This window comes from Hoplias malabaricus, chromosome 3 (assembly GCF_029633855.1).
Source record: "Hoplias malabaricus isolate fHopMal1 chromosome 3, fHopMal1.hap1, whole genome shotgun sequence".
Classification (NCBI taxonomy): domain Eukaryota; kingdom Metazoa; phylum Chordata; class Actinopteri; order Characiformes; family Erythrinidae; genus Hoplias; species Hoplias malabaricus.
The window spans coordinates 41,276,248-41,297,970 of record NC_089802.1 but is presented as its reverse complement, the minus strand read 5'-3'; the positions used below and the strand labels follow the sequence as shown (position 1 = coordinate 41,297,970).

The 21,723-nt window shown below is 42.3% G+C and overlaps 1 protein-coding gene across 1 annotated transcript in view; it reads left to right on the top strand.

The window, feature by feature from the left end:
* gxylt2 (glucoside xylosyltransferase 2) overlaps positions 1-21,723 on the top strand; it is a 37,171-nt gene that overhangs the window by 9,893 nt on the left and 5,555 nt on the right. The window contains exons 2-6 of the mRNA XM_066664462.1: positions 6,017-6,212; positions 12,345-12,476; positions 12,590-12,841; positions 14,461-14,584; positions 18,921-19,093. Coding sequence (XP_066520559.1) covers positions 6,017-6,212; positions 12,345-12,476; positions 12,590-12,841; positions 14,461-14,584; positions 18,921-19,093 — 877 coding nt within the window. The remainder of the gene's footprint in view (positions 1-6,016; positions 6,213-12,344; positions 12,477-12,589; positions 12,842-14,460; positions 14,585-18,920; positions 19,094-21,723) is intronic.

Below are 21,723 nucleotides of genomic sequence, written 5' to 3'. Positions count from 1 at the left end.
ATATGTCCAGCCGACAGTATCCTAAAGGACTTGAGGACAACCAACACAAACTGCAGACATCTACAAAGCTGGACCAACGAAGTAGGAGTATCTTATTCCGGGATCAGACAACACAAATTTAGCCCGATTTTGGCACGATTTTATTGTATCCGACAAATTTCCAGCATCAGAACTGAGTATGAGCATCCGGGGCGAGTAACGGTCGTGTAGTGTAACATAATCAAAGATCAGCGCTGTGCCCTCTGGGACACCCCACGACGAAAGGTCTCATGTTCCTATGGCATGTTCCTTGACGATGACCAATAGGAGGACAGAGTGCTGTCTGGTGCACATCTGAAGAGGTAAAGAAGAGAAAGAGGTAGGCTAGCTGCAGCTGTCAGGTGGAAAAACTGAACTGAATAAATGCTCTTGACATGTTAACACATTACCTCAAGTTCCCTTTGCAGGAGAAAGTCTATTCTCTCCTCCTCGAAACACACAGGAACAGGTCCACAATCGTGTTTTTCTTCTTCTTCTTTTTGAAACACAATACTGCTAGCAGCACACGCAGCGCTTCTTTAGCCGTGATTGACAGTTCCTTCACCCGCCTCCTGAGAAAATCTGAGCTCACCCAATGACGCGAACGAAGAATGGTCCGTGTCAAACGTGTAGCGTCGCCAGTCGACCGAGCAAGACACGGCACGGATTTATAGCCTTAATCTGACACAGTGGATGTTGTGAAAGACAAAAATATTGTGTAGTCTGATCCAAGCATAACAGAGTGGACACAGTGTTTAAAAACTCCAGCAGCCACTGCTGTGACTGATCCACTCCTACCAGCACAACACACACTGGGGTCCTGACCATTGAAGAGCAGAGCAGGGTGAAAAGGGAATAAGAAAGCGTGCAGAGAAACAGGTGGACTACAGTCTGTACAGTCTCTTCTGGGAAGACATTAGACTTGGTGTTGGAACATTGCTGTAATGATTTGATGGCATTCAGCCACATAAACATCAGTGAGGTGAAATACTGATGTTCATGTATGTGAATGTATGTTCACGAATGTGTGGAGTTGTGCACAGAAGTGTCTGGGCGAGTGTGTGGAGTTATCCACAGCAGTGACTCGGCGAGTGTGTGAAGTTATCCACAGAAGTGACTGGGCAAGTGCGTGGACTTATCCACAGCAGTGACTCGGCGAGTGTGTGGAGTTATCCACAGAAGTGACTGGGCGAGTGTGTGGAGTTATCCACAGCAGTGACTCGGCGAGTGTGTGGAGTTATCCACCGAAGTGACTCGGCGAGTGTGTGGAGTTATCCACAGCAGTGACTCGGCGAATGTTGCATGAGTAGTTTTGGCAATCTAACTCACCCCAAAGAAAATGGAAAATGCTCCATAGAGTTCCATGGACAGAGATACCCCTTTAGCTCATGCTTGGCATTATATAAGCTCATGTGCAGCTGCTCCCGAGTATCACATCTCAGTCCATGCTTTTCTATGAAGTTTACATAAATTATGCAGGGTGCGCACCGGGCTGTCTACATACTTTTGGGCACTTGTATAAAGCTAAATTTTAAATTGTGATAATCGGGGTCCAGGAACACTCCACGTCCATTTGGCAAGCAGTTTAACAGTCTTTGGGAAGTCTTGGGTTGTTGACCAGTGCATTAGTAGTGTGTGTGTTTTAGTGTGTAGAGCAGTGGCTTACATTTGCTCAATCATTGCATACAGGTCATCATAACTCCAGCGTCCAAGGGCACCAAAGGATCTTAATCTGGCCTTGGTTATAGTAACGTATAATAATGAACAAAATACTGTCTCTACTTTAAATCCAGTTAAATATTTCCAGATGTGCTGAGTGGAGCCACACACTCCATGTTCAGCTCAGTGAAGAAGGCGCTGCTGAGAACTGACGAGTGAGAGATTCCAGCTTTAAGCTGACAAGGCCATTTTCTACACAATAGAAATACAGAGAACCGTAAGCCATTCTTAAGTACCATTCTGCCTCAACGTCTTGTATCTTGCCTTGTATAAGACTCTATATAAATAACCTGCTCGGTGAACTTTGAAAGTATTGGTTTGGCTTAGGATATGCCAGACTTACCGCAATGTGTGTGTGTGTGTGTATGTGTATGTGTATATATATATATATATATATATATATATATATATATATATATATATATATATATATATATATATTCAGGTATGTGTGTGTGAATATATAGGTACATTTACATTTATGCATTTGGCAGACGCTTTTATCCAAAGCGACTTACAAAAAAGGATCTAACATTCAAACTACAGCACAAACTATACAAAATACTTTACATTGAGTGCAATATGCCAGAAAGTAATAAGTGCATTAAAGAAAGACATTCAGTGCAAAAGATACTCTCGGAAGAGCTGGGTTTTCAAGGATTTCTTGAATGCGGAGAGGGTTCCTGTTGCTCTGTGCTTGGAAGCTCGTTCCACCAGTGTGGTACCAGAGATGAGAATAGCCTCGACTGACCTGTACGGGGGGTTGGCCGTGCTAGTTGGCGCTCCTTTGAGGAACGGAGAGGGCGGGCGCTAATGTATGGTTTTAAGAGTCTATTGAGGTAGATGGGAGCAGGACCAGTGAATACTCTGAAGGCCATCATTAGTGATTTAAATTTGATGCGAGCAGCTAAGGGTAGCCAATGCAGCTCAACTAATAGGGGTACACAGGCCAGTCGTTCACAGGGCGACACACATTCACACATTCACTCACACCTATGGACACCTACCAACATGTGTTTTTGGAGTGTGGGTGGAAACCGGAGCACCTGGAGGTGGAGGAATACACCACACTCCTCACAGACAGTCACCCGGAGGAAACCCACGCAGACACAGGGAGAACACACCACACTCCACAGACATTTCTCAGGAAGACAAAATATGTTGGACATATGCAGATCAAAGCAGCACCAGCACTATCCACACTGCCATCTTATGCACAAATAAACATTTGTTTTTCTATCAGTTTTAAATCATGATACATCACTTTCTACTTGATCTACTGACAAACAAAAACCGTTGTAGTATCTAAAGCCTGAACTTCCCACAGAAGTAGATGGAAATGTAACATTTAACATTACAGATGTGTGTGTGGATTGAGTGTTCTGAGTGTTCTGAGCAGTGTGGATTGTAAAGCGTCCTTGGGTATCTAGAAAGGCGCTATATAAGTATAACGATAGGTTACAGATCTCGGATTGTTACCATTGTGAGTATCGAGTCCCTGTTTGCCTCAGAAACCACTTCTACTCTTCTGTGAAGGCCTTACACTAGATTTTGGAACATTTCTGTAAGGATCTGATGGCATTCAGCCAGGTACTGATGTTGGATGATTAGTTCTGGTGCTTCAACACATCCCAAGCGTACTGGATTAAGCCCCATCACTCCGGAGAAGTTTTATACCCCTCTTGCTGGATCTGTCTTCAGCATTGCGTATGGTGCGTCAGAGCATCCCTTTTAATTTGGTGTCTCAAGGCATAGGGCTTTTGACGTGCCACCCCCTAGCAGACCCAGAGAGTATTGCACTTGTGCTTGTCTGTGCTCTCCCAGCCACATTGCATACCCAAATGTGAACTGAAAAAAATTAATAAATGTGCTTTTACTGATAAACGTATTACCGCCTTAATCCTTTTTTATTCTCACAGAGGGAATGTTGTGGTTGCTTCTGCTTTAAAAGCTGGCGGAGTGTTGGCCTAGTTCCCGTAATTTATCCTGCTGTAAATGCGCAAGGCGTTTTTATTCTTGGTGGGTTTTTTTTTTGTTTTTGTGAAGGAAACTTAAGCCTTCAAAGAAGAGACAACAGCCCTCCCTCCCACCCTCGTCTTGTCGAATGTGTGTCGTGTGGCTGCGTCTCAGCGAGGCAGACAACAAAGTGTCACGCTTGAAGATGCTTCGCTTCTATCCATGTCTCTCTCTCTCTTTCTCTCTCACAGTCTACGCACTTGCTTTCCTTTCCTTTTTTTTTCTCTCTTCAAAATCAAGGTCCACGTTTGACTTTCAGCGCGAGTGTTTGCCTATCCTTTCCTCTGCGCCAGTCCTTTGATGTGTAGGGTTTTTATTTTCTTCCCTCCCACTCCCTCCCTCTCCCTCCTTCTCTCTCTGTTTCTGTCTGAAAGGCTACACAGTCCTCGGGCTGCGTGATTTTGTTTCTTTTAACTAAATCCCTGGATAGATGGAGGACTGTGTGCTGGGGTCGGCTCTTGTTGCAGTGTTGGATTTTACATCATAAAGTTGCAACACACATTGGCCCAAAAAAAAAAGCAACAACAGAGGAATGGCTGATTGCTGACTGTGTTTGTATAATGTGGGCATATTTGTCCTCATCACATATAAAATAAGCACAGTGCTTTCCTTGTTGTTGGATGCACTGAGATCTGAGGGTGTGTGTATATTCAGAACTAATCTGTTTCAGTGTCTGATTTAACACGAACCATAAAACCACCCTGAAAACCTCAAGAAGACGTCTGTGAGAATCCTTAGACAAGCCAGTGACCGTCACAGCATGCTCCTCTTCTTCTGTCCAGCGGCTCTCTAGGGTCAATTTAAATTCTGCTGTAGTTTCTGTCCCTCCCTCCGCTGTCTTGGCAGCCCCTTTGCATCAGATACAGAAACCACTGAGTGGAGTGCTGAGCCGTGACTGTAAAGCTAAATTCACACAAGATCATACTGCCCGCTGCTTCAGCACTCTCAGACAAAACTCATTCACACACATTCAGCCCAAAAACTAAAGGCTGAATATGTAAAATGTAAGACGAACCTTTATTAAAATGATTACAATACGCTGTGGGCTACAGTACGTGCCCTGAATCCAACTTTTCAATTGTTCAGTTGTGATGATTTTTTCAGTTCCACCTTAAAATATGAAGTAGTTCAATCCTGATAATATATCTGTTCCACCTTAAATGGTGCAGCAACTACATTCTGATATTTTAGTTATTGAATGGTGCCGCATTTATGTACTGACAATTTTTCAGTTCCACCTTAAATGTTGCAGTATTTACATTCTGTTCTTTTTTTCCACTCTGCCTTACAATTTGCGGCAGTTATGTTTCCCTTAAAATGGTCACTACTTACATTTAAAATTTACATTCTGATATTTTTATTACACATCAACGTGTGTTGGGCTGGTGCGAGTGGGTCAGACACAGCAGAGTTTTTAAAGCCTTCAGTGTCACTGAGACTGGACTGAGAATAGAATTAGAATCACTTTGTTGGCCAGTGTGCTTGCACACTGCGTTCTCCGCATTTAACCCAATCCGTGCAGTGAAACACACATTTACACACACACTAGCGAACACTAGGGGGCAGCGAGTTCACATGCCTAGGGGCTTAGGTGCCTTGCTCAAGGGCACTTCAGTCATGACCTGCCGGCTCGGGGAATCGACCTGGCTACACTCAGTTCCCTAACCACCAGGCCACGGCTGCCTCTAATAATCCACCAGTGAAAAATGTCCAGACGCCAATGTCCTGTGTCCACTGATGAAGGACTTTACACTCATATGTCAATGCCATCGCCCTGCGATGCAATACCTGCCCTGTGGGGGTCTTATGGTGGCCCTGAGTATTGAAGAACAGGACGAAAGTGGGCTAGCAAAGTATGCAGAGCGACATATGAACTACAGTGTGCTCTGTGGTCAGTGGAGCAGAGAATGGAGAGTGATTGTAGAAACAAGGAGCTGGTTTTAATATTATGGCTTCTCTGTAAGCATCTATAGGACTTAGACGTTAGGAAACGTAACTCATATATAATGGGATGAAAGATGGTTTTGTTCATGTCCCAGTCCCAGTAATGTTATTCCCATTGCGTATTGTCTTGGCACATAAAGTTTCTGGGGAATGTTCCATGGTTCACTCTACTAACCTGTAACAGATGTGTAGCAGATGTGTAACAGCAGCATTTATCATGGAACAGCTTCAGCGTTCAGAGAAACATGAAAATGTTGACTCGTGAGGGGGTGGGTAGTGTGATCTGTGAACGTTCTTACCTTGTTTTAACCCTTTACAGGCAGAGGAGTGATGTGGGGCGGTCCGGGTCAAGGGGCAGCCGAGCCGAGGACCTCATGCACTTGGCTGTGGTGGCTTGTGGGAACCGAGTGGACGAAACACTGACCATGGTGAAGTCGGCTCTGCTCTTCAGCATCAAGAAGATCAAGTTTCACATCTTTGCTGAGGAGGACTTGACTGAGCAGTTTGAGAAAGGGGTAAGTGCTCTGGGCGTTGAAGGACCAGGGTGAGGGGCTAACAAAGCATGCAGAGCCACAGATGGACTTGCAGCCCGTAATTGTAGAACTACAAAGTCCTCCTCAATGGTCAGCGGTCCCAATGGTCAGAGTAGAACAAAGGAGGCTGATTTAACGTTATAACGGATCCAAAGTTAAGCTCATAATGCCGTTAATGTGTATCTGCGGTTTCTTGCCCTTAACGAACACTCCTTCCGCCCCTGAGATACTCAGTTATCTGGAAAAACATGCTTGAGTCATTTCTCTTGTTGCTGACTCAGGTCTTGGTTTGGCTTTGACTCTTATCTGTACATCAGGTCCTATATTTCCTCAGAGTGTGACTCGGTGCTGCATTTTTAACCCTGGCTTTTTTGTTGAAGGTCAGGTTTCCAGATATTTATTTATTTATTTTTTTTTTAAGGCTGTTAGTCAACTCCTGTTCTCAGAGCCCTACACACTCTGGTACTGCATGTCACAAACCTTGTATTTATAATATTACAGGATACATACAACTCTACCACTTTCTAATAATGCTACATTCATGATTCACGTAGGTTCATAAATGGTTTGAAATCTGTTTATTAATACTTAATAATTTGTAACTCATAGATAGAAAGGGTTTGCTAAATAAAGTGTTATGATTTCACATAGTCACTGTTCAGAAATAAAATAAAATATATCCCCATTTTGTCAGTTTTTAGTTTACTGCATCATTTGAACACAGCTGCTGTCCTTCACACTGTGAACATTCCATGAGGAACAGTAGTAGAAATGCTCCAAAAAATACTTGGAATAAAAGCTTTTTACCTTTTGTCCTTCTCCTGTAAAACAATTAATTTTGATGATACATTATTAAGGCACGCTACATTTTCATTAATGTCTAAACAGACATTTTGCTGGTGAGTAGTTGATTAAACTTACATCTACCTCCAAAACTGTAACTTTACAGAAGAAGGAAGAAACCTGAACTTTCAGTGGAAGTCAAACGAAAGAGAAGAGTTAAAAGAGTAAATTACCAGTCATTTTGAAGCATTTCTATTGGTCCATTCATCATTAAAGTTTCACACGGTGTGAAGGACAGCTGATGTGTTCAAATGAGGCAGTACATTAAATATCATCAAAAACAGAGATACATATTTTTCTTTGGGCGCTGATTGAAAAATGTGGTGACATTTACTGGCCTAATATTGACTCATGGGGAAGTAAAGTCCGCATCCGGCAAGATCTGAGGTTTAACTATGTGGATGGATGTGGGTTCACTATTTGGCAAACAACAGGTCACTGTTGCCCTTTCTATCTATGTTTTATAACTGATTATTAATGGCTTTTTTGTTTTAATTATATACTCATTTTCTGTTAAACTAAATTATTTTGAATATATATTTATTCTGATTCATGCAGTGGTGATCATTTAAGAGCCATTATACAGGTTTAGGACAGACATGATAGTGTTATGTATTACGAATATCATATAATGCCATATAAACGTTCAGAATACAGGAGTCACAGGAAGTCTAACACAACACTGTGGTGTTTCTGTATCCTCCACTAGACATGATTGCATGTAACCAGAAACCGCGATGGATGAGTTAAGCCGCTAAGCGGTGGCTTTGCCACTGAGATTCTCGCCTTCGCTGTAGCGAGCGGCTCTGTGGCGGCCCTGAAGCACTGTGGGTTAAACCCAGACGCCGCAGCAGTGGTGAAGCCAGAGGTCACAATGTGGAAAATGCTTCTGCTTCAGCCCTCGCTCTTTGATCTCTTGCCCGGATCATATCAGCGACATGGCAGCAGTTTTCTGTTGTGATCTTTCCCTCTGAACTAAAGTGTTTAATAATGTTTCCGATGCCGACGGGGGGGATGTGTTGCGTAACGGAGCGGAAAATGAACGTCTGCCACAGAGCGGGCCTTTTGTGGAGCAACCTGCAACTGATCCACACTGCTACCCTAGTCCTGCATCTCATAAACAAGCCAGGCCCAGGAACTGAGCAGAATGCAAACAGCAGGAAGCCTATAAAGGTGTCCGAGGAAAAGCGTTCTCAATCCAGTGTTGCATTAAACCAGATTAACACAGTTAGGTCAGCGGCTACGATCTCCCTCCGGGTCTTTAACACAACACTCCACAGAGGAGGAAAAATGCTGCACCAGTCAGCTCTAGTGTTAGCTTTGGCTCTTTAGGTAATTCAAGGCAGGCTTCAAAAAACATGTGTTTTCACTGCTGCCCTTGGTCAGCTCTAGTGTTAGCCTTGGCTCTGTAGTTAATATCCCCAGGCAGCTCACCTTAGTGGGGCACACATGGGTTGTACATGGGCTCAGGGTGAGTTGAGGTGGGCTGCCTGTATTGTATAAATGTGGGCAGCACAGTAACTCTCTATATAAGGGGCCTAAAGGGCACCATAGACTTTTGTTTACAGGTGGGCTGTGGCCCTATGTTTAACCCGTCCTAGTCCCAACACGGACCTTGGAGGGCATTCGTATGTGGGGCCAACGTTTCACCAGAGGATAAAACTTGCTGGTTTCCAGCTGGGCTGCTCATATGGGCTCCACATGGATGTGTTGGCTAGGGATCAAGGCAGCCTTTGTCACTAAAAACTTTCAGCACGACTATGAGCTGCTGCATTTCCATCTGTGTTATGATGTGATTTTCTTAATTGTGGCGTGTTGTATTACGTTTATGCTGTTTGGCAGACATTCTTATCCAGAGCATCTTATGATTTTACTTGTGCCCGAGAACTCTTAGTGTGCAGGGTGGTGTTCCTACCCGAGGAGGGACTCAAATCTCAGTCTGTGTGTACGCCAACCATTAGCATTGAATCTCTTGAGTGTAAAAATAGTGTGTGTACCCACCAGTCAGCTGTAATGCTAGCTTTGGTGCTTTTATTCATTTAAGTCCAGCTCTGTTACTCAGGCTAAGGGACATAGTCTTCCTCGTTTCCAAAGTAAACACTGTTCTGGCTCTTAATGGTACGGCTGTGGCCTGCTTTAGTCAAAACCCCACAAGGATCAAACACCACAGCTAAATTCTCCTCTGGTCTCAACAGTTCCAATTCATTTAAATGATAATGTTCTGCTTCCTGTTCACTTAAAATGGTGCACACATCAATGAGGAGCAGAAGCTGTGGTTTTTAGCCTTTTTAGCTCAGTTTTCTTTCTTCTCTGTTCTCATTTTCTCAGTGTGTACTCGTTGCTCCTATTTCTCCGCGCTCGTGTCTGTTTTGCTGCACAAACACTGTGATTAGAGAGACTCCAATTAGGGGAGTGGAACTATTATTCTCACCATGTATGACATCAGAAGTGGAATAAAATAAGTACAGCTCATTTCATCCCAGGTTTTCTGACTCAGGCAGCTCACTAATAACTGATCCAGATCCCCAAACTGATGTGCATATGCTTTGAATAAATAACAAACTCAGAATATGCCCCTAAATACATTTTTAGATATGAGCTGCTGTATTTTCATTTATGGAAATTATTAGTCTCCCGATGACCTTAGCCCTTTCCCCCTGCCTTTTAGTTAACATATATTAGTAACCAGTCAGGATGAGTAACCGATGAGTCAGACATCACAGTCCTTAGCTCAAAATACCCAAGTACTTTTGGTGTTGCTTCTCATAAACAAGTACAGAAAAAGGAACAGGGTGCAGGCAGCAGGAAGTATGTGAAGGTGGCAGAGGAAAAGCACTTGAGTCAATTGCAGAAAGTGTTGCATGACTGCAGATTAATGCAGGTTTCAACACTTCACAGGGCTGAGGTACCTTGCTAGGATCTCCCACTGGGCTTTCATTTCAACACTCTGCGCTGCATACGTTCAGCTCATCTACTCTGGAGCTCTGTTTCTTATTTACTGGCAGTCATGTAAATGCACACCTGCTGCGTGTACTCCTTTAATTCAACGTCCACATGTTGCCTTTGTTCTGATTCTGCTAGGGGTGCATTACTGGCTCATGAGCAGGTGTAAATGGGAGTTGCAAATACTGCAGAATTTAATCCTTGAGAAGTAATCATAGTCTTTCAGAGCGGTTTCAGATAGAGTTCTATAGAAATGTATGAGCCCTGACTTCTTTACAGTGGTGATGATAGTAACCAGAGGTCTTTAAAGCTACAACAAAAATATAGCCATTAACTATGCACAACCATCGATTAACCTTAACCTGTGCAGTGCTGAACCTGTCCTGGGGTTCTGTTTGGCCCAAGAATCCCCTAATTATACTTCCTCTCCCACAAGAATAACTGTAGACTAAAGCTTTCTTTCTTTTTTTTTTTTTTTTAAATGATCATTAATGTCTCTGGCATCCATCCACTGTCAGTGGAGTTCAATCCACTCCATTACGCAGAATTGTGAAGATCAGGTGTTTTTCCCCTTTAAGACGGTGTGCTTCATATGACTTACTTACTTCTTTGGAGGAAATATGAATAAAAAATATCTCTACTTTTTAATTTCATGATCTGCCTGCACCCAAAGGAGGACTGCTTCCTCCATTTTGTGTCTTGGTTCCTCTCACGGTTTCTTCTTCTCGCTCTTAAAGAGTTTTTCCTGCTGTAACTCTCCTTCACCGTTCTCATCACAGGGCCTTTTACTGCTGATGAAGTAGACTTGTCTTTGTCTGTGTGTCTTCTACTTTCTACTGTCAGTCACAGTAAACAAGCTGGTAAATTGGATGAGGTTTCTTTACGTAGGAACTAGCAGTGCTGTAACAAATCTAGCCTGAAATAGCACATATTTACAACACCAGTATGTGATGTCATATTGTTAATTATGTATTCATTCATGTGGGGTGGTAGATAAAGCCCTATAATGATTCTGAAATTAATCTATAATTTATATACAAATAAAATTGTATTCAAATATAAGCCATGAATTTGGTTTCTTAAGTGTTTACATCAAGTGTTTAGAAATAATTGTAATTTTTCAGAAATGAATGAATGATTACGATGACTGATTGTGTACTGAGTGCCTAGGTTGTTAGGCACAGGGTATATTTTTAATTTAATTGGAATATGGAGCAGATATTCCCTTTGCCTTGCATCGATGGCGAATACCCTCCCTGTTACTGTTAATAACCCACCCTTTGCATTAAACAGTCATTCTATAATGTTTTTCAGCTGGAACTACATGTGATATCCTACCAGTTTATTTAATAGAGTAATTCATAAGCTATGATTTAGCGTAAGTAAATTTCACTCGGATGTGGACATGAACAATACATGTACTGTACATAAGAAATACTTGTTGATATATTTTGTCACCTACAGGCCTAGTCTAATACTGTACTACATTATTCATATTAATAACATAGAGAATAATAAATTAACTAAAAAGAAGAGGAAAAGGATTTGAAAACGAAATCATAAAGATTTGTGCACTCTTCTTTGCTGATAACAGGCTAAAAACAGCAACAAATATAGAAGAATTTTATGAAATTTTTTTTGGCTCTTTCACGGTTTTCCTAGATTTTAACCTCAATATCCGCGACATAGCGGCCATAAGCCCCTTGAAAAAACCCACGAAGTAGCGAATCCGCGAAAGATGAACCGCGAAGTAGTGAGGGATTACTGTATGCAGTTCTTAAGATCACCATGACCTTCCGATTCCTTTTCCCTTCCAGGATGTTCAGGAATACAGTTAGATATGACAATTCTGGATTTGTGACAGGGATGAGCAACCTCAACTTACGGAATATTTTTCTTCAGTATGAGGTGTTTTAATTTTATTTATTCTATTCAGGAACCAGTGTAGGGGACAAAAGTTGCCCCTGGCCTGACGTCATTAACATTTCTGTATCAAAGAAGATCAAATTAGTATAATTCCTTTTCCGTGAATTCAGCTGATATAAGAAATGTGCTCATTACGAATGTGAGTGTGCATGCAATCCACAAATATCTTGGATTTACATTAGTGTTTTCAAATTTGTTGTTGAAAATAAGGGATGCAATTTTTAATTTCATGTCTTACACACAGTAGTGGAGTTCTAGTCCCAGCTCAGGCAGGAACACCAAGCTGTACCAATAAGAATCCTAATGTTATATTTACCTGCCTACAAATATCATAAACGTGTCTCAATGTTACGTCTGAATACGCTTCTGACAATGCTTGACCATCTCCATCTCCTCTCACAGCTGAGCCAGTGGCCACGCCCACTCTCCTCCAGATTCCAGTACAGTCTGTACCCCATCACTTTCTCTGTGGGAAACGCTGAGGAGTGGAAGAGGCTCTTCAAACCATGTGCTGCCCAGAGGCTCTTTCTCCCGGTAAGAACCCAACCCTCCTTTCTCTCATTCTGTTCTAGTCTCATGTCCTGAGAGTAATTCTCGTAACCTTCAGCGTGCACCATGTCGTGTAACATTCACCATATCCTTCTCAGGTGATCCTGAAGGACGTGGACTCGTTGCTATATGTGGACACTGATGTCCTTTTCCTCCGGCCTATGGACGATATCTGGAAGTTCCTGAAGGCCTTTAACAGCACGCAGCTGGCAGCCATGGCCCCGGAGCACGAGATCCCCAAGATTGGCTGGTACAGCCGCTTCGCCAGGCACCCCTTCTACGGCGTCACCGGAGTCAACTCGGGGGTCATGCTCATGAACCTCACACGCATCCGGACCACGTTGTTCAAGGTGAGGAACATTATGATTTTCTGGAAAAAAAAGATATGACAGACTGTTTGTTAATCTGATCATTGAGCATTTTCCTCCCTTCGTAAAACTGTCCACGGATGTGTTTATGAGTGAATGGGTGAGTGTGTGAAATTATCCACAGGTGTGAGTGTGTTTAACTGTCCACAGTTTGAAATGAAACGGCTCCTTGCGCTGTCAGTAGATGTGCACTGTAAGAGTTCAGGGGATGTGCTAAACACAGTTAAAGGTTAAGGGAGGTAGATGAAACCATGAGTAGCTGTGGGTCTTCAGAGTGAAAGAGCCTGATGCATGAGGCACTGTTTTAAAATACTTCTGAGAAATGTTTGCAGCCAAATATGTTACAGTCTAGTAAGCTATTATTTTCACCTTTTTCAACATTTCATATATAAAAAAAACCCTCTTGTTCTATGACACATGCTGGTTCACTGATACGTAGTCACCCTTGGTTTCTATCACTTCCACTCCAAGGAAATCAACCATCTCCACCACTAAATTACACACCAGATCCTGTATTTAGTTTCTCCTTTAATAAATATGATAGAATAAAACGCATCTCTACTGGAATGAGCTTTTAATGACTACTTGTTGCTTAGTGTGATACACTGCATGGCCGTTATTACATCTCGGCTGGTCCTTTAGCTTCAAAGCCCCCTTTAGATGGAGAGGGGAACATCTGAGACATGACAGATGAGAAGTATTAAAGCCTGACACTGAGGATTTTCTTTGTGGCCGTGTCAACAGCAGCGTAACTGATGGCCGTCGTGGAATTCCTGACATTGTCCCCATTTCTGAGATCAAAGGCAAAAATGTAGGTTTGTGGGCAGACGATAAATTTGCCTTCGAATAGCAATATGGGGAATGTCAATGGAAGCAAAATTCCTCTTGCAAGGCATTGATTGGACTATGGGCCACCACTGAGCTGCATGAAATCCTGAGTTTCTGAAAACACAGGGACCACGTTCCTTTTCCTTTTCAGCAAGTGTTTAGGAATATATTTAGATATAAATATTCTGAAACTGATTTGTGACTGAGATGATTGACCCCTATTTTTGAGAGGTCTTTAATTTGAGACATTTTATTTTAATGTGTGCCAATCAGGAATAGGAAATGTAAAAATGCCCCTGGCCAAAAGTCATTAATGCCCCAGTAATGAGACAAAGCTGCTTTGTGACTGTGATGGTTCTATGGTAATTTTTTAAGGGGCGAGTGTAAAAGCTAGAAAATTGTACAAGGCTTGTGTGACTATATTTAACAGTTTTGGGGGTGGGGGCACTTTCCTTTGTGGTTTGTTTCCTCAGACAAAGGCTCGAGGCTGGAGCCCTCACATGTCCTTGAGATTTTCTGCTCACACAAACCCTTCTTATCGGCATGGTTCAGAGCTTTTAAGAGCAGCTGCAGATTGAAGTCGGCTGATTGCACTGTGGAGCGTGTGCTTGGGCGTCTGTAGTGTGAATTTGCATATATCTGGAACTCAAAATGAGCTGTAATTTCAAACCTGGTTACTCTTTTAATGGAGCTCGGCAGAAATGAATAGGAAACCTCTTCTGATGGCTCAGAATGTCTGAGAGGAAAATAACCTGCCACTCTGCATTTTACAGAACAGCATGATCGCCGACGGCCTGTCATGGGAGGACTTGCTTCATCCGCTGTACCAGAAATACAAGAATCACATCACATGGGGGGATCAGGACCTCCTCAACATCATCTTCCACTACAACCCAGGTACTTTTACAGATGTTCAGATGGGTGACTCCACAATTGAGGTGCCATTGGGGTCTTGTGTGCCACATAATTTTCAAATACAACTATGTGTGTAAAGGTGAAAGTGAAATATATTTTAAACTCAAGTTCGGTGCCCCTCAGAGCGCCAGGTAAATAATTAAAAACCTGTCCAGAGCATTTTTACAGGCAGCCCACCATCACAGACATGACCGTTCCACCCACAAATATTTTGCCCACAGGTGTGAGTGTGTGAGTGACTGGGTGAGTGAAGCAGTTCTAAATAAAAAAATAATTGAATGAATTAACAGACTATTGTGAGTGACTGAGTGAGTGTGTGAGACTGTCCACAGGTGTGAGTGACTGGGTGAGTGTGTGAGTGACTGGGTGAGTGTGTGAGTGATTGGGTGAGTGTGTGAAACTGTCCTCAGATGTGAGTGTGTGAGTGACTGGGTGAGTGTGTGAAACTGTCCACAGGTGTGAGTGTGTGAGTGACTGGGTGAGTGTGTGAAATTGTCCACAGATGTGAGTGTGTGAGTGACTGGGTGAGTGTGTGAAACTGTCCACAGGTGTGAATGTGTGAGTGACTGGGTGAGTGTGTGAAACTGTCCACAGGTGTGAGTGTGTGAGTGACTGGGTGAGTGTGTGAAACTGTCCACAGGTGTGAGTGTGTGAGTGACTGGGTGAGTGTGTGAACCTGTCCACAGGTGTGAGTGTGTGAGTGACTGGGTGAGTGTGTGAACCTGTCCACAGGTGTGAGTGTGTGAGTGACTGGGTGAGTGTGTGAAATTGTCCACAGGTGTGAGTGTGTGAGTGACTGGGTGAGTGTGTGAAACTGTACACAGGTGTGAGTGTGTGAGTCACTGGGTGAGTATGTGAAACTGTCCACAGGTGTGAGTGTGTGAGTGACTGGGTGAGTGTGTGAAACTGTCCACAGGTGTGAGTGTGTGAGTGACTGGGTGAGTGTGTGAAATTGTCCACAGATGTGAGTGTGTGAGTGACTGGGTGAGTGTGTGAAATTGTCCACAGATGTGAGTGTATGAGTGACTGGGTGAGTGTGTGAAATTGTCCACAGATGTGAATGTGTGAGTGACTGGGTGAGTGTGTGAAACTGTCCACAGGTGTGAGTGTGTGAGTGACTGGGTGAGTGTGTGAAACTGTCCACAGGTGTGAATGTGTGGGTGACTGGGTGAGTGTGAGTGACTGGGTGAGTGTGTGAAACTGTCCACAGGTGTGAGTGTGTGAGTGACTGGGTGAATGTGTGAAATTGTCCTCAGATGTGTGTGTGTGAGTGACTGGATGAGTGAAGCAGTTCCAAAAAACAAATGAATGAATGAATTAACAGACTATTGTGAGTGACTGAGTGAGTGTGTGAGACTGTCCACAGGTGTGAGTGACTGGGTGAGTGTGTGAAACTGTCCTCAGATGTGAGTGTGTGAGTGACTGGGTGAGTGTGTGAAATTGTCCTCAGATGTGTGTGTGTGAGTGACTGGATGAGTGAAGCAGTTCCAAAAAACAAATGAATGAATGAATGAATTAACAGACTATTTTTAAAGTCTCACATTATGTGCATTTGATGATTCTGTGCCCAAAAACAAATATTTATAACTCAATATGTTTTTACAAAATATAAATAATAATGTAAGCTGTTCACTCGTGTTCACAGTAAAAGTGTAGAGAGGCCCTGTTAACACATGTCTGTTAATTACTAGACTATTTTTTACCTCCTCATCCACTTCACCGCGTAATTTGATTCATGTCCTCCATCAGTCAATACAATAATCTGCTGTGTAATTATCTGAATTAGATTAGGTCTTGCATCACTGGAGCGGGTACTTACCCATCCCCCACCAGTCCCTCTCCCCTTTCTCCTTCAGAGAGTAAAACTCTGCCTTACACAGCCGAATACCTTTGATATTTCATAAGATATTTGGAGATTATTATATTAAAAGCCGCGAACTGTGCTTTATAGACCGAGTCCAGAGCTTAATCTCTGTTAGCTCTGCTCTTCGGTGTGTTTTTCTGGACCAAACTACTCTGCCTCATACTCTTCGACCCTTGTCGGAAAATCAATACAATCTCGCAGATACAACAGGAGGCACTTTCTTCTTCCTCTCTTCTGTCCTCTTTTCCGGAGCTGGGGAGAGTGGCTGCTGCAGGCTGAACTGGATTTGACAGAGGAAGGAGCAGGTGTGTGTGTGTGTGTGTGTGTATAAACACTCCGCTAGCCTGGAGCGGTGGTGACACACTCTGAGCCAGGTGTGGGGATTAAATGCTTGTGTTTGTGAAGGAGACTTGGCGTAGAGTGTGTTTGCTTGATTGTTGTATTGGAACAAACCCAAAAAAATCCCTGTGAAAATCATTCACAAATGTATGAAATGGATGTGGCAAACTGATTTTTTAGCTCAACTTGGATGTTAACAATGAACAAAACAAACACAGGAATTCATCTGACACACTGGATGTTTTTTTTTTTTTTTTTCCTTTTTTCCAGTATTTACATTTATGTTCTACGTCTCTATTTTGCACATTGGTCAGAATAGCACAGTGGATAGATCTTCTGCAGGGACGACTAGGGTTCGTTTCCCAGTTGGGGCAGGAACACTATATAGAAATTAGTGAGGATTCAAATAAAATTAACTAAATAATTACACATTCATTCATTCATTGTCTGTAACCGCTTTTCCAGTTCAGGGTCACAGTGTGTCCGGAGCATACCCAGAAATCACTGGCGCAAGGCAGGAACACACCCTGGCATATTCACTCATACACTCACACCTACGGACACTTTTGAGACGCCAATCCACCTACCAACGTGTGTTTTTTGACTGTGGGAGGAAACCAGAGCATCCAGAGGAAACCCACACAGACACAGGGAGAACACACCACACTCCTCACAGACAGTCACCCGGAGGAAACCCACGCAGACACAAGGAGAACACACCACACTCCTCACAGACAATAAACGAATAAATGTAAGACCAACACAGCAGATTTATATTTACATTCATAGAGTTTATAAACTTAAAAAATGTAATCACCGCAGTGAAGTTATAATTCTAGTATTTCCTTGTCTTTTTGAAATGGAGATAAATGTGGTGTGATATGAAGGACAAACTGGCTACAGGAAATCATCTTTTTTTTTAGAAACTTCATTTTCTAAGTAAAAGTTTTTACATCACACAAGAGTTTTAACATCACACACAGAAGCTTTAATGGAGAACATTAACACTACAGCGCAGCTCATAGTGAAAACAGGAGCACTCGCTGTGAGTGAGTGAGTGAGTCAGTTAGTCAGTCAGTCACATGACTGTATTAAGGCGACACATAAATCCATACAATGTTAGTAGTAATTCCAGGCTGAAACCTCCAGGCACTACACACACTGTGTGTTGCTCTGAGAGTGCCCCCGACCGCAGCCTTCCTGTTCAAATACAGGCTTGATCCTTCAACAGACTGCACTGCACTCAGTGCCCACAGGAGGATTAACAGGTAGAAAAACAGCCAGGTGCAATGCTCCAGTTCCCCTCAAAAGACTCCACTCAGAGGAGGGAAGGAGGGGGTGGTGTCCTACCCTTTATACAGAAGTTACATCGTGTAGTTTCTGCAGTGTTGAGCCTGAATTAACAACAGCAGAGGCTCTATTCTCCCTGTTACACCTGGAGCATCACGATTATGTTAAAGCTGTTCTAATTTAAAAATCCTGCCTAATGTTTCTTTAAGTGACAGTTGATTGTCGATTGTTGTTGCAAAAATACAATACGTTTCCCAAATTGTTCAGCTTTAACAGAGGAGTTAATGCACTTAGAGCAGAATGCTGTTAAATTCCCCAAAAAACTCTTTCTGTTTCTGCAGAAAATGGAGACAAGCTACATATTAATACACTTAATTTCAGAGAAATGCCTAATGAGCTTATGGCCAACCCTTGGCCGTACAGTGTATAGACACTTATTGACTGTATAAGATGTATTTATACATTCATTGAGAGTGTAGATGATAACATAAATACAGAAACCCATGCAGCCACTGTTGCTTTCACTCTGCATCAGTGAAAGCTGTGTTCACTTTGAGGGAATCATGTGACCCAGGTTCAGATTTATGTGAGTGCTGCACAATGACAATAATATTTTGTCTACAGGATTACAGGTAATAAATACACTATTATTACACTTATTTTAGCCACTAATGCCGCTGTTAGAATATCCACTGCTTTTTACAAGGAATTAAAGATCTTTTAGTGTCAAATTGGAGCAAATAACACAAAAGACATTAACCCTGATTGAATATTGTAGTTGCGAGGTATAAATATGTAAAATAATGTTATGTTGTGCTTCCTCAGAATGCCTGTACATATTTCCCTGTCAGTGGAACTACAGACCTGACCACTGCATGTATGGCAGCAACTGTAAAGGCGCAGAGGAGGAGGGCGTGTCCATTCTTCACGGCAACCGAGGGGTCTACCATGACGACAAGCAGCCGGCCTTCAAAGTGGTGTATGACGCCGTACATGATGTAAGCCCTCTCTGTTCTGATGAGTAGATGTATCGTCATCACCCTCTGTTTTGCATTGATGGTCATCAGTGATTCAGGAGAGATTTCAGTTCCATTATGACCAGATTAATTACGTTTATTAGGTTTATTATTAATAATTGTTAGTAGTGGTATGAAAAATAAAAACAGTGTCGGAGTATGAAGTAATACATTACTATAATCCTCTATTAAATGTAATGGGATCTCTACACTAATTATTTCTTGGGAAAAAAAAGTAATCTCGTTATTCATTCTTTTACTGCTAATCTGTGCCACCTGGACAGTGAACGCAGCAGCCCTTATTAGTGTTTTATTTAGAAATGCAGAGACAAGCACAGGATATGTCGTAAAACAGGTTGGGCAGTGTCCCTCTTTGTGTTCTGACCACAAAACCAGGGCCAGACATCTGCAATAGTTTAGGCACCACGGGTAAATTTCCTGCTTTGATGATGATCTAAGGGAAAAGTTAAAGTAAGTCCTCAACATCCACATACGCTTATGTTCAGCTATAATGTAACTGCCGAATTTGACATATCGGGGAAAACAAATACATCATAAAATGGTTCCGGCCTTGAGGAAAAAAAACCCAAAACATTTAAAGTAATAATTATAAAGCAAATGCCTCATACTCGTTGATTAAAAATAACTCCACACCTTCACCTCCATTGCGAATGTTCGGATCTAAGCATATTCAATTCCTGTCTAAACCACTCACCTGCAGCTCTAAAGCCTCGCCAAGTTTACGAGATTGTTTCTTTGCTGTGGAGCACACGGAAAGCAACACCGCGACTGGAAGTTATTCATCTTCAGTAAGAGTCAGCAACACTGGGCGACGTTAAGCGATGAGAAGTGGGTGAATTCAGTGACGTGATGTAATTCAGCTACCCGATTTACGTGACCTACCTGATTTGGACGGTGCATGCTCTGATCTTCACACACATAGCAGCAAAGAGACTGTTTTCCAAAGCAAAGAAGAGCTTTATCTTCTAGAGTGAGTAACTTTGTGTGTTTAAACATGTGTTAGCCTTTCCTAACTGTTCTTTACAGTTTTAAACAACTGAACAAAGTGTGTTTTTTCAACGGACGATATCCGTGTTGAGGTAGTCCTCTGTTCAAACAAAACATGACGAATAATGATGTGGGACACACATGACGTTCACCAAAAAGGGCATTGTTTCTTCACAATTATAAATTAGTAAAATACCACAGCTATCAGTAGAGTGTACACAAGAATGGTGTTCTGCGCATGTGCCGTCCCAATCAGGCAGCGGCGCAAATCGGGTAACGACAAGCTTCACTCAACACTACGGAAATGAGCAGTGATGCACGGCGGCGACTACCAATCAGAAAGCAGGTCTTCACGTTCCCTTAGAACCACTCCACTCTCTTTGGTTCCTACTGAAGATTTCTTCCTTTCTCAAAACGAAGGAGAGGCCTGTAATTACTGGGTCCAGACTTGTTTACCGTTTCAATATACAGTATGCTTTGTTGTTTATTACAACTGTATGTTTAAATAATATTTGCTTTGAATGTTTAAGTAGAGTTTTTTTTTTTTTTTTGATAAATTACATTTGATATTTTAGTTAGCTAAAAGTAATGTTCAGTTATTGTTACATCAACAATATACATGTAGGTTAGGGTTAGCTGTGATGCAGTTCAATCCAGCGCTGTTTACCGGCATGTTGCTGTACATGATGGGAGGCTTTGACACACTGTTTGTCAATCAAATCCTCAGAGCAATATTCCCACATCTAAAGGCCTTCCTTCCCTAAGGACTAGAGGCTAAAGGAGGGACATGGATATTCTTGACTCCAGGAGTAACCCTGGTGTTTAAGGCTGGAAAGGAGTGAGATGCCACTTTCATCTTGACCTCATGTTTTCTTCCCTTATTTCCCCTTTAAAGAAAGCCAAAGTGAAAGTTTTGCATTTGCGTTGTTTTCTTCTCTGCTTTCACTCTTGAAGGCTTTTCCATCAGGAAGCCCCCTCTTCTAAAGAAGCCCTTGATCTCATAGAGATACGCGCCCCCTCTGCTGTTCAGAATTTGAAGTGAAGTGCATTAGATTTAAAAGAGTTTTAATTTGATTTTAAACGTGCAATGTTTGATTTTTACTTTTCTTTTTACTACTTTTTGTATTTCGGATTTTTAAATTATTTTCTATAAAAGGTGTTCTTAAGTGTGATGAAGAATCAAATTGCTTTGTTGTCCCTGGATGAGGCAGTTTATGCTCCATAGAGTTAGGTGGCCATATTTAAAGAAGCAATACTTCATTTTCTCTGGGTGATTTTTTACATAAGATAAAACGAGCCCTGTGAAGGACTAGCGCCCCCTCCAGGGTGTGTTCCTTCTTTGCGCCCTGTGATTCTGGGTAGGCTCTGGACCCACCGCGACCCTGAATTGAATAAGTGGTTACAGATAATGAATGAATGAAGATAACAAATTGTACTGACCCGGAGTCTGCATGTATACGAATTCTGTATTAAACATGGTTGCCCCCAAGTGAGAGACCCACTCTATGGAGCATAAACTGGTTCATTCAAGGCCTAGAAAACATTTTGATATATCATTTAATCTGAGTGAAATTGTGTATGTGTGTATGTGTGTATGTGTGTGT